Source organism: Cryptomeria japonica, chromosome 3 (genome assembly GCF_030272615.1).
Source record: "Cryptomeria japonica chromosome 3, Sugi_1.0, whole genome shotgun sequence".
Lineage (NCBI taxonomy): Eukaryota > Viridiplantae > Streptophyta > Pinopsida > Cupressales > Cupressaceae > Cryptomeria > Cryptomeria japonica.
In genome coordinates this window covers 663653021-663667008 of record NC_081407.1, presented here as the reverse complement: position 1 = coordinate 663667008, position 13988 = coordinate 663653021, and the positions used below count along the sequence as shown (strand labels likewise).

General features: G+C 36.2%; 1 protein-coding gene across 1 annotated transcript in view; it reads left to right on the top strand.

The window, feature by feature from the left end:
- Positions 1-12112, top strand: part of LOC131874315 (uncharacterized) — a 156616-nt gene extending 144504 nt beyond the window's left edge. The window contains exon 5 of the mRNA XM_059217628.1: positions 11850-12112. Within this exon, the coding sequence (XP_059073611.1) occupies positions 11850-12112 (263 nt within the window). The remainder of the gene's footprint in view (positions 1-11849) is intronic.
- The last annotated feature ends 1876 nt before the right edge of the window (positions 12113-13988 follow it).

The following is a 13988-nucleotide window of genomic DNA, read 5'->3' as shown; positions in this document are numbered from 1 at the left end:
CAAAGCATACCAACAATGCATGTGCAGAAGCTACAACCACAAAGTCATTCTAAGGATTTTTAAAGTCGGTGATCTTGTACTCAAAGAAAATCCTCGAAATCAACAAGATCGAGACAAGAAGGGAAATTTTGAACCTAACTAGTTAGGTCCCTATGTTACCATATCAGCCTATGGATCAGGTGCCTATTGGCTCACAACTTTAGAAGGTGATGTACTCGATGAACCAACCAACAACATCCATCTAAAGAAATTCTATACTTAAGTTCTCTAATGCACCAAAAAGTCAAAAATACAAAAAAAATCAGAACAACAAAAGAGAGTGCAATAAAAAAAAGTGGTCAAAACTTGACAAACAGGCACTATTTATGAGAGAACAACTCCTCTATCTATCATTACTCATATCTTTTGCAACCAAAGTCAAAGATAAAGACCATCTCCCAACACTTTTATGAAGCATTGTCTCAGACATACTTAGTGTAGTCACTGTCCTTGATTATCTAAAGATCAGTTTATCATATTCCACCATGGCTTGGTAATCATTGTAAATATCCACATCAATCGGTATCTATAGCTAGGGGCAGCATTCCTATAACTTCAAAAAGAAAACAAGAATCATAGCATGCCAAGAAAATCCTGTCAACAATAGCTCATCAGCCAAGAAAGCAAAACACTCATCCCATTAACAAATTTAACATACATGATGGATGATTTTATAAAATATAATTTGTTTACATCTCACATAAAGTTTTAACTATTTTTGCACTTGAAATTTTTGAATCATTGGATCTCCTAAAAATTCTCTCAACGATGCATTGAGCTAGAGGAAATGACCAGAGAGTCTGATATTTTTTGGTTTTCTGTCTATGAGGTGATCACTTGTACTGTGCAAATTTTGTCTCAAGACATGATTATAAACATATTACTGAAGATATTGTTCCACTTTGCACATACACATGGTTCAATCTTGTCTATTTATATGCAAGTTACAATCAGGCCGTCTTGGTTTAATTATACCTCGATGCTTATGCCATCTTGCAATATCAAAAATCCATGTACATTTTACTCAGGTCATTATCGTTTAATCATACCATTATGCTTGAATAAACTTCCAACATATCAAACGTTCAATGATGATAAACAATAAACATAGAAAAAATGTGACTACATAGGAATGACAATGACAGAATGAGGATGATCAATTGGTTGCATATCATTTTATAATTACTTGCATATCATTTTATAATTAGTTGCATATGATTTTTTAATTAGTTTCATATCATCTTAAATTTGCATGCATCTGAGATCATCATCATCATACATCTCATTTTCAAGATACATCGCACATGATTATCATTATCATACATCTCATTTTCAAGATACATCTTGCATCATTATCATTATCATACATCTCATTTTCAAGATACATCTCACAAAACAAATTCATCACAACATCACATAATCATCATAAAAGCATCACATCAATGCATAAATCATCATCCACAACACACATCACATGTGGATCAGAAAATTGATGTCATATATATCTCAAAAAAGGGTCAAAATATACAAAGGATGTCATGATTGCCAAAATACAAAAAAATGCTCAAAATACAAGAGAGACAAGTCTCTTAGGTATGACTATCTCCTGAGGATGAGGGTCTCACAGTAGATGTCCCCACACTTGGATCCCCAGGTGGATCACATCATGGTGTCCCTATAACACCTCTACTCTCTGTCCCCATCTATCTCTGAACAAATTGACTGATTGTATATCTAGGAGCTTTGTGCTCTCTAGGGACTAGTTCCTCCTATAATTGCCTATAGTACTCGACCTCCTTGGTTGAATACCATATCTCTCTCAGTGTGTCCCTCATAGTGGCACTAGTTGTCACTCTCTACAAGCTCCTCTACCTAGCCTAGGTGCTCTATCATCATATCCCGCTCTGCTGTAATCTATGTAATCTAGTGCTGTTGGGCCAGTACTTGTGCCTGAAGCTGCTACACTATGATCTATAGGAATCTAATTTGTGAGTCCTCTCGGTGGGTAGGTACCCGGCCCTGAATGGGTACCCATGTCATGGTCTCACCCATCCCTATCCTACGCATTAGTGGAGGTAATACATCTGATCTCCTTCATTGGGTCGATCCCCTAAACTCCTCTGCCCCACCCATAGCTGCTATCACCTCACCAACCCAACCACATCCACCACCTCCAAGCACCAAAACTCCCCTCCCTCCCTCACCAATTGCCCACCTGACTAATCCACCTCCTCTACCATCTCCACCTCCTCTCCCACCTCTCCTTCCATCTCCTTCTCTATCTCCCTATCTCCCCCTACCACCTCCTCCCCCATCTCCTTAGTCATCACCTCCATCATCTCCCTCCTCTATATCCTTCCCCATCTCCTCTCTCTGTCTCAACTACCTTCACCTCTCTGGCTGCTCATCCTCATTATCATCAAAACAAGGAATCATCTCCACTGGATCTGATATCTATGCTACCACATGTGCCACAAATTAAGTGGAGAACTCCTTTGTCATCCTAGCATCAACCACTCCAAACTCATAATCCCATATCTATCTAGGCAACTGCATATACTCCTCCACTGCCGCTACACTATCAATCATTGACCCCCACTTTGGTGCATCCTGGCTCCCTATGGTATACCCTATTGTCAACCATACTACCACTGAACATGGCTATGCAAAAATCTCTCAATAATAAAGGGTTTCCACCCTATCAAGTATCTCAACATATATACATAGGGAATCTCTAGCCCATCATCCTCCCACACCTTGCAATCCATATACGGTCTCTAGATGACCATATCAATATTGTTCAACACCCTCCTCCAATGCTCTAGTTCTCCCAGCTTACGCTGGACAACTATCCCTATATACCCATATGCATAAGTTAGACTAATTGGCCTATCCCTATCTGCAAGTGGCCTTGCTGTCGGAATTTTCTCCCAAGCCCACACCTATAATAATGTGACCCCGACTGATAAATTCATGTATCTTAGATACACTACCTGGTGTAGCTCCCTGTATAAGTGTGCCAACATGTAGGACCCCCATGTAAACCTGCGACCCTGCGTCACCATATCCTCTAGCACCAATCCCCACCCCACTACTAGTCCCTTCAACCTATGGTCGGGACACAAGAAGCCACCTATGAAACCTGCCAGTACAGAAGGTAGTGGAGCATAATCAAAATCTATAAAATCCTGCCATGGGACCTCATATCCACTAATCTGATCATCATGGAATATCTAACAGAGAGCCTCTGTCCCACCCTCCTCTGTCTTCTCATATGGAAAAAGTGCTCAAGTCACTGGAATCCATAGAATCTGATAACAATTCTCAGCAGTCAGTGTCATCTCACCAGTGGCCAAATGAAAGGTGTTGGTGTCACTATGCCATCTCTCTACTAAATCTATCAATAAACCCTAGTTAATGATATACTGAGGCATGCCCAATAAAGAGGATAACCCACACCTCTCAATAATTTCCCTATCAGCCTATGTCAATCAACGAATCAAAGACCATGGTCTAGGAAATCGCTCTCGCGATTGAAGTATGCCAAGTTGTTCCTATAACAACAAAACATATCCAAACATCAGTACCCAAATCTATCTGATACATCAAAAATCACAATTTCATATCAATATCAAACTTGAAACAACACAAGTATCAAATCAAGTTCCATATCAGAAATCCATATCGACACCCAATCAACTTGAAACAACGCAAGTATCTAATCAAGTTACACATCATACTTCCATATCAAAATCAACATAATATCAAACTTGAAACAACACAAGCATCAAATCAAGTTTCATATCAAATAATAAATCCATATCGACACCAAATAAACTTGAAACAATGCAAGTATCAAATCAAGTTACACGTCAGACTTCCATATCAAAATCAACATAATCTCAAACTTGAAACAACATAAGTATCAAATCAAGTTTCATATCAAATCAGAAATCCATATCAACACGAAATCAACTTGAAAGAATGAAACATCAAATCAAGTTCCATATCAAAATCCCATACTGTAAATCACAGTCCCATATCGAAATCAAAACAAGACCCATAACATAAGCACATAAAAAATCCATCACATCAAGAACCATATCGGAAATCATACATCAAAACTCATATCGGATATCAAATTCAAGGAAAAAATCAAATATCCATATCAAACAAAAATTAGGATCATCATTCAATCAATCAACTTGGCACTTCAACAACAAAAAGCACTTTTACAAACTATCAAGAATCAGACATCATCATAGAAGGCACAAAATTGGCTAAAAACCCATCCCAAAGCACTTATCATACACCTACCCCCTCCAAGGCCATCTCCCTCACTCATCCCCCCACAATGCTTTAATCAAAAACCCTTTCTGCCTATTTTTCTTAACCACGCACTAAGGAATCCCCCCTAAGTGCTAAGGTGCAACCCATGTGCTAACTAAACTTAGCTACGCGCTAAAAAAAAATTCCTATGCATTATTATAACCCTATGCGCTACCCAAATCTTCCACCAGGCCAACCTATTTTCCCTATGCACTAGGTTAACCCTATGCACAATCCAAAGTTTCCAAAGCACTAACCAAGAATCCCTATATGCTAAAAACTTTTCCCTCTATGCTACCCTATTAGCCAAATGTACTATTCTATCCTATGCACTACCCTAAACTTGTGACGTGCTACCTAAGGGCTCCTAGATGCTACCCTAGTTAAAAAACCCTACACGCTAACTATTCTATCATATATGTTACGAGATGAACCCGATGTGCTAAAACATGAAATTCACAAGCAAAAAATAAAAAACACGACCAAAATTGACCAAATTAGAAACAAAAAGGACAAAATTAGGATGACTTATAGGTGGACCATACGCGGCGGGCCTCTAATGTAGATGAACATGCTCATATCAGTTTGAAGCCAAGTGTCACTCTCACCAAAAGTCAAAAAGTGCAAATGATACAAATGAAATCACTTTTTACCTTTTTATAGGGTAAAAGTAAATTAGGGTTAGTAGGTGTGGCATATATTTTTCTCATTGTATCACTTTTAATCCTATCAAACATCATTTTTTGGGAGATGAATAATTAAAACAACTCATTACACACAGGCCAAATTTAAAAATGCGATCTATTCAAATCCAAATTCTTATCAAATCAAGAAAATTTTCAGAAATTTTGATTCATCTCTCGAGGGGGCATCATCAATATCATTTATCAAATCTGGGACACGACATCATGACATCAACATCTTGATACATGACATCACATCAATAAAATTTTGGTGACACATCGAATTTTGTTTGAATCAACATGTGCACACACGTCACTTCAAAGAGGGGCAAAATGAAGATGTATAAAAATGACCACTTTCCTAAGTGAATATTTAATATTCATTTTAACCCATTCCTCTATTTAATTAAGTTATATGTAATTAAATCATTCACATTCATCTATTTGATTAAATAAATTATTGAATTTATTTAATTAAATTAACCTAAGCCTTTCATAACATTTAATTAAATATTTCACTTTATTTAATTAATTTCCCTTTCTCCCATTTTGATTAGATTTACATTTAATTAAATTATTCCTTGCAAGTAAATAAATCTCATTTATTTAATTTTATCCTCCACTTGCATTCTCCTACATCTCCCACTTGCCTCTCTAACCCCCCTTCTATATTCTTCTAATCAGTTCTAAATTAGCCTAACCCATCTACTAAATATTGTCACATCCCTAAACAAAGGGAAGTCACTTCTCAAACCCCCAAAGTCTTTGAAAACCATTAAAGGCTTTGTTTCTTCAACAAGTTAACCTTGAAAGTCTTCCAAACCATTAATGGTTAACTCAACCTTCTTGCAATATTATAGAATTTCTCTCTAACTAAACCCTCATCTAACCCAAGAGTCTCGTCAAGAATTCATGGCTTTTCCCTTGGTTATCCCTTTAACCCTTGCACAAGAATTTATCCTTTGGGTAAAAGCTTTATCCAATGGATAACCCTAACTTAACCTTAACCCTTACCTTCTAAGGTAACCATTATGTCTTCTCAACATTTAATTCTTCTTACATCTCCTCTCAAGAAATCTTTTGTTGACAATTGTCACCATTGCATTGGTGAGAGTTGTAAACATGGATTGATAACTTTCAATCCTAACCCTTGATAAGATCATCCAATCCTGACCATTCATTTCCCTATTTTCCCTATAAATAGAGACCTCATTCCTCCATTTTGAGATCCAAGTTTCATGCATCTAGTCTATACTCATTTTTATCAAGCATTTAGTCTCTCTCTTTGAAAATAAATAATATAATAAGAATTTTAGAAGCATTTATATTATCATAATAGTCATGTTAGGATAGTTCTTTTATTAATCCTTTCATCTTATCATCATATAGATGCTATTTTAATTCATGCTACATTTAATATCAATCACATCTAGATTGCATTCATGTTAGATTGATCAAGTGTCTCCCAATCTCATGATTGTTATCCCTAAGTCACTTTGTTCAGTGATTTGAGAGCAATGGAATTGGCTTGAGGGGTCTTGTGAGATAGAGAACAATGGAACATCCCTTGGAAAGTTGAGTTATTCAATATAACTCTGTAAACTGCACCAAGAGTTCCACTGGTGTGTGGACTAGTCTTGAATTCATATTTTTTGTTTCATCACACCACTTTTCCCACACACAACTATGCTAAGTGATTTTATGGAAAAGTATGCAGTCATGACATGACTTCCCTTGATTAGTAATTTATTTACCATGTGCATTGAGGAATTGTAAAACTGTTCTACCCATGCATGTGAATTACAAAAGAGTATTATGAGAGATGACCTAACAGTAGATCTAGAGTGGATAGAAGGATTTCAGGACTTTGTTTTTTTACCAGAAAGTAGATTGTGAAGGGGACGAGTGGTCAGATGAATACAAGAATGAGAATGAGGATGATGAAAACAACTAAAGTACATCTAATTGACCCAGTGTCCAACTTCTCCTACTAGATGATGCGATTATCAGATGACCAAAGATGACAAACATCTTTCGTAATTTTGCATCTTTTTTTTAAAACAACACATACAACTATGTAAATTTCATGCAAATATATATATAAATCTTATATGGACTTTAACAAATTATTCCATGGGTGTCATTTTATTTCCTTTCTTTACATTTTTTTATGAAGAATGAATGGAAAATGCAATTAAATTGGTGCATAAGGAAGTTTTTGCTTATATCACACTATTATCTCTTATCTTTCTCTTTTGCACTTTTAAAACAAATAATTAAAATGAGGACCATCATTTTGTATATACAACAACAAATGAATGGGAATAAAATATCTAATATGTGCAATCATTCACTAACCTTGATACTTTCTAATTAAGTACTTTTGGTGTTTTTGTGTCATGTAATGTCACTTCTAATTTTCTAGAAGAAATCCAAGGTACACTTGATGTTACCTTTGATAAATACATGTACCTCTAACAAAAACAAAACATGTGCACAAAGAAATTAGGGAAAAAAAGGTTGTATATGGCCTCTCAAAAAGGATGAGCGAATACCCAATAGTGCTTCTTGGAAAGCAACAGATACTAACCTAACCTACCCTAGCCAAAAGCTATTTACATGCAAAATGAAACCATTAATCGGGGTTTTAAAATAACTTCCCCTACATACTAAACCCTTTTTCTTCTCATATCCTTGGAATTATTTCAAAAGAGGGATGTATAATAAACATTTATCACATCAATCTTCACTCATACTAGGGATAGTGACATATATAAACATGGAAAAGTCATTTCATAGTGGTGAGAGTTTGGGTGACCTTATCTCTCAAGAACCTTGACTACGGATGAAAGAGATGGTAACTAAAATTGTTTTTTGTTTGTATGTTGCTAAATGAGATATCTAATTTGTATCCCATGAGGGTTGAACATAATGTGTACCAGGATCATCGTAAGAGGCACATCTTTCAAAAGTTTGTACCTCTCCACATGCTAGCATTAGGCAACCTTCATATTTATCCTCTTTCATATTACACTTAGGGGATAGGTAGCCATGTGTTTTCTCTAGCTGACACTTAGCCTCAACTAACAAATAGAAAAATTTCAATTCATCCCAAAAATGAATATCATTAGCTTCATTGACTTAATGGTCCTAAAACGTTTCCTTTGCCTTATATGGTTTCTAGTCATTGGAGCTTCAAGTTCAAATTTTCATGTTGTTTTGGGGAAGAACCTTCTATGGGCTTGAATAAGTAGTATTTTTTGATGGTTCAACTTGTGTCACATGTAGGTTATGATCTATAACAAGGGTCTCTAGTGTAGCTTCAAGTTATAGATTTTTTTCTTGTTGTTTGTAAGAGAAACTTGAAATATAAACTATTGGTCCGCCTTTATAGAGTGAGATGACTTTAGAATGAGGAACATGAGATGGAAGAAACCTTTCTAAGAAAGGAAGAGGAAATTCCAATCTTCGACAAGGCTCATTATTTCAAGGGTATAATGATCCCTCTCATTGACCTACAACAAGTGATCCCACAAGACCGAGTTACACTTTTTGGTACATCTTGATTTTTATTAAAATCATACATTTTTTTAGAAAATATAATGATTTAGGCCTTGAGATGTACCATTTGAAATAATTAATTGAATTGAGTTAGATTGAAGCCTCTTAGATCAAAAATCTGTTGGAAAGAACCTCTCTACTCTTAAATTATACCAACAATGGAGTCTCCTCCGCATCTATCAAAATGCTGATAAAAATCCACTTTTACATTAGCTTTTTGGGGGATCAAATCAATTCATTTAATTTTTATTTATTTTTAAGTACGTAGACCCTATTATAAGATTTCCAAATAGTATAATGTTTAATATATTTATGTTTTATTTCTTATGAATGTAGGTTTTTCCATCGAACATTAAAGATTGTGTTTCACATATGTAGAAAATTTGAAAATAAGAGGAAAAAATTGTAAAAAATATATATTCCCTAGGCATTGATATCCTTATTTCAACACAAAAAGAAGTTAATTCAAATGCGCATAAAAAAAGTTATGCATTATAGAATACACCTATGTCCAAATTAAAATTACTTTAACTTCACAAAATAAATTAAAAAAATTACATGTAACAAAAAATTATGATAAAAATTCCATCAACTAGATATTTGTTTGAAAAACCTGCATTTTAAAAATTAGAATTTTTAAAATGCTATAAAATATGTTATAAATTATAGAATAAATGCCACTTCTGAAAAATGTTGTTTTTTGTAAATATTAAGTCACTAAAAGTTTCATAAGAATATGGACAATTCATTTCTCATTATTTAAAAAAAATTATATTTAGAATCTATATAAAAAATATCACAAATCAATAGTTTACTTCATCTTCTAATTCTTAATGGTTTAGCTGCTATAAGTGTTAGAATGTAAAGATCTAATGCAAAATGTTGATTTTAGTGTCAAGGTTGGCCAAAAAGTGTAACCTAGTATTATGGGATCAGAGTCTTTTTCATTCATAAACTAAGAAGCCAAAGTCAGAATTTCTCCCTTCTTTTCTCTCTCAGAATATTGGTACTAGGCTTGGGCATGATATGCATGCAAATTTTGATGTTGCACCTTCTCTATTTCAACGGTTTTCAAATAATGTTGAGAGTCATGTAACATCTCCCCAATTCTTGGGCAAGAATAATATTCAACTATAATGCCATAAATGGATCCTTTGTGGTCATTTGTAGGTATTTACAAAAGTAGCCATCCATCATGTCATCTAGCAAACAAAATATTCCACTAGAAATAAAACTCTGGGTCCCACCCGACATACCAAAAAACTATTGATCCTCAAAAAGGGCTAACTCCTTATTTTAAAGGAGAGTCAAGAAGTTTCATAGGTGTGGGACCCCAATATGACCTATGAAACAACCTTTGATATTTTATAAGTTGACTCTTCATTCTTTAAAATGGGGGTTTGGAAAGGGAAAGGATAACCAACGTCCAAATTGAAAGACCTTGAGGAAATTAAAAAAACCCTCAATAAATGAAAATCTTTTACAATGCTTTTAATTCTCTATGAGAGGCATGCTATAGGGGTTATCTATTTTGTGGATTAGGCACAATATGTCATAGACCCTTCACTATTGGGAAGAGACCAAGATGAATGAAGTAACGTAGACATAAGACATATTTTTAAATAACATAGAAATATATATCATTATTCATAATAACACTAAAGTTATCAAATTCATAGTTTGTCATTCACAAATAATACTAAGGATGCAATGCAGATCATAATTCATATAGGAAAATAAAAGGGGCATATTACTTCCTTTTCCCTCTAAACTAGTATCCCCAAAGATAGCCTAAAGTCTAAATTTTTTACATAAGATCAAGTGCCAAAGGATTCCTTCAAACAAATTTATTTTTGGCTTTTATAATCCTCTCTCTAAAAGATATCATTACTCATCCCAAAAACTCTATAGAGATGAGGCTATAGTGATTTCGCCAACTACCTCTACACTAGAAAACTTTCAGTTGTGGATCCTCCCTTGATTACTAGCATGATGAACATTTGTTTTTTTCGGTCATGATTAAGGAATAATTGCTTGTCATTATTCTCATGATCTCTCCCTTTCAAAGTGACAAAAATATCTCTATTCATGCATGCATACCTTTCCTTTAGTTTGTTGTCATAATTCGACTTGCATGGTTGTCATAACTTAACAACCAAGAATTATTATTTGTCTACAGTAGAGATGTTATTGGCACACATGTTGAGTGATTGAAGACCTTGATGGTCCTTTTGGACCCTTTGGCAAAGCTTATCCATGGTGGTAACACTTGAAGATCTTACAAGCATTCTTTGAAAGAGTCTTGCAATATAATTTAAATTTCCTGTAGTTGTGACACATGACTGGCTAGCTAGGATTTTGCTAGTGGAGTATGATTTTTTTAAGGAGACACAACTCGTCTTCATGTGGTAGCGGTGTTACAAGTATGGTTGTTTTTGTTAGAGTATTCAAGTATTTACTTGATTAATTAAACAATATTTGTTTAATTATCTAAGTTCCCTTTATCTCTTTTACACTTAAGCTAACTTTAGGTGCATAATAATTAATTCTTTTATTAATTATTATGTGCAAACCTAGGGTTTCCTTTTAGGGTTTCTTGACCTATTAAAGGTTGAGTTCTTTCTTTTCATTGTAAGAAGAAGGATTATTACATTACACATTTTGTGAATATTGAGCTCTCTCTTTTTGAGCATATTTTCTGTGTATTTCTTTCTTCTGTGATTTGCTTCCTTGCTTCTCCTTGTAATAGGTTTTTTAGCTTCCAGAGATCATTTGGGCTCCTGTGGTGTTGTATTTTCTCAACTCCAACATGGTATCAGAGCTTCAGATTTGCAACAACCTGTTCTTGTTTTGAGAATTTTTGTATTGGAAGCAAATCTGGGGTTTCATGAAATTTTTTAATGTACCTAGGGTTTGACCTTTTTTTCTAAGCACCTTGGGCCTAAACGGACCTCACCATCATGCTCAAAAGGCCCAAAAACCCCTATAGTCATAAAATTCAACCTGTTTTGGTTCCTAAGCCTTTTGAAGCATTTTTTCTCTAGATCCAAGCAGTACGACCCTGACACATAGTTTGAGGAAAAAAATTTTAATTTTTTTTTTTTTGCCTTTTTACGTCATGCAGACCGGATTTTGATTTTTTATCGAAAAAATATTCAAAAAAAAAATCAAAAAATAGGGTTTGGAAAATTTATTTGTTTTTGGAAAAGTTTTGTTGGGGGCCCCCACAATACGCAGGGTACCGTGGGGCCCTTGCCTTGTTGCAGGCCCTGCGGGCATTGGTACGGCGCCGTTGTCGACCTTCCAAGCCCGACCCCACCATCACCGGTTTCTTTTCGGCTCCCGCTAGTAGTTACCTCCGGCCCCCAGTGACCCTGCAGTCTTCGGACCCCTACCGCCTCCGGTCCCCTACGCTGCCGCTTCCTGGCAACCCTTCCTCCTCGCAGCGCTTCTCCGCTCTGCCGCCATACGGTCACCTCACCTCTGCTAGCCAGCCCTAGCCTCCCTACTGCCTGCTGGCCCCCAACCTCCTCCCAACCCTACTCCCATTGTCGGCCTCCTTGCGCCTATCGGCCTTGCTCTCGCCGCCAGCCTCCCTACGGCCCCTGCCGCCCAGCCCACCGCCGCAGCCGGCCTCCTTCAAGCCCAACCCCACTGCCAGAAACCACCGAAGCTCCTCCTAGCCATCGAAGCTCTGTCAGGTCACCACCAGAGCACCACCCATCCGCCACCAGAGCACTGCTCCCTGGCCAACTCCGCCCGTCAGAGCCACCAGACTACCTTTTTTGCCTCTTTCAGGGGGGGTTTGGTTTTTTGGCCTTATCTTGGGCATACGGAGTCATTTTTTCAAAAATGAATAAGCGTCGGAAAGCTAGTTCTGAGCCGGACCTCATGTTGTTGGTATTTTTTTCCAATTTTTTTGTTTGACTATGTTTTTTTCCAGTCAAAGTGAGGCCTCTTTTTTGCACTCTAGGGGATGTAGAATGAGCATCCGAACTCCATTTTTCACAAAATTTATATTTTCAGAAAGCGTGTGTTGTGTACTTTCCAAGCATCTAAGATTTATTTCCATATTATTCTCCATGCATATTTTATTCAGTTTTTGGCATTTTAGCACTCTGGTGGATATCGTGATTGTTTCAGGTCCTGGGATCTCTTCTCTGAGTAGGATGTCTCTATTTTGGTTTTCATTTCTATTTATAGTCTTGTTATCATTATAGCTTGTATTTATGCAAACGCACTGAGATAAAGTGCCATCATGCATTGTTTACTTGGAATCCTGCACATCGTGTGTCTTGTTGTACATGCACTACTTATAAAGTGCCATGAGGGGGTTGATGTTGGCCTTGTTTGCCATCTGCCTTTGTCCAGTGAGTGTTCCTTCCATGATATTTACCTCATGATGTGTGTCAAGTGAGTGTTCCTTCCACGACACCATGTATTTTTCTCAGCACCTTTGATGTTCCCGGTTCTTCGTCATGTAGTTCTTCTTGGCTGTTCTTTTCAGTGTTTCTATCCCTCGCCCTCTTTAGCATTATGGGGAGGTTTGTCCTGTTGGTTCTAATGCTTTCATGGTTCGATTGATCAACTCCTCAGGCTTTGGTTTCTCATGCCATTTTTAACTTTGAGTTCAGTGTTTGCTTTGTTTGCCATCTGATTCAAGTAGTGTCATTTGAGGCCACTCATATAGATTACAGTCTTCTCTTCTTGGTCATGTTCTATTTTAGTGGACGTTCTTCAGATCAACAGTTATTCTTCGATAGCGTTTGCAGGTTCTTCATGCTTTAGTGGTGTTCTTTTCCATCTCTTTTTGGAGTAGAGTTTTTTTCCCACGTGGTTTTCTCTATTTCTCCAGTTCATAGAGATTTCATTATATTTGGGTGCCTGATCAGGCCTTGTTGCCGGGACCCATCTTTCTTGCTTTCGGTAGCTATTCTAGGTTTTAGCTTCTCCCTAAGTCTATCTTAAGGGGGGGTGTTAGAGTATTTGGGTATTTACTTGATTAATTAAACAATATTTGTTTAATTATTTAAGTTCCCTTTATCTCTTTTACACTTAAGCTAACTTTAGGTGCATAATAATTAATTCTTTTATTAATTATTATATGAAAACCTAGGTTTTCCTTTTAGGGTTTCTTGACCTATTAAAGGTTGATTTCTTTCTTTTCATTGCAAGAAGAAGGATTATTACATTACACATTTTGTGAATATTGAGCTCTCTCTTTTTGAGCATATTTTCTGTGTATTTCTTTCTTCTGTTATTTGCTTCCTTACTTCTCCTTGTAATAGGTTTTTCAGCTTGCAGAGATCATTTGGACTCCTGTGGTGTTGTATTTTCTCAACTCCAACAGTTGCTGCACCAAAAGATCAATCTTTT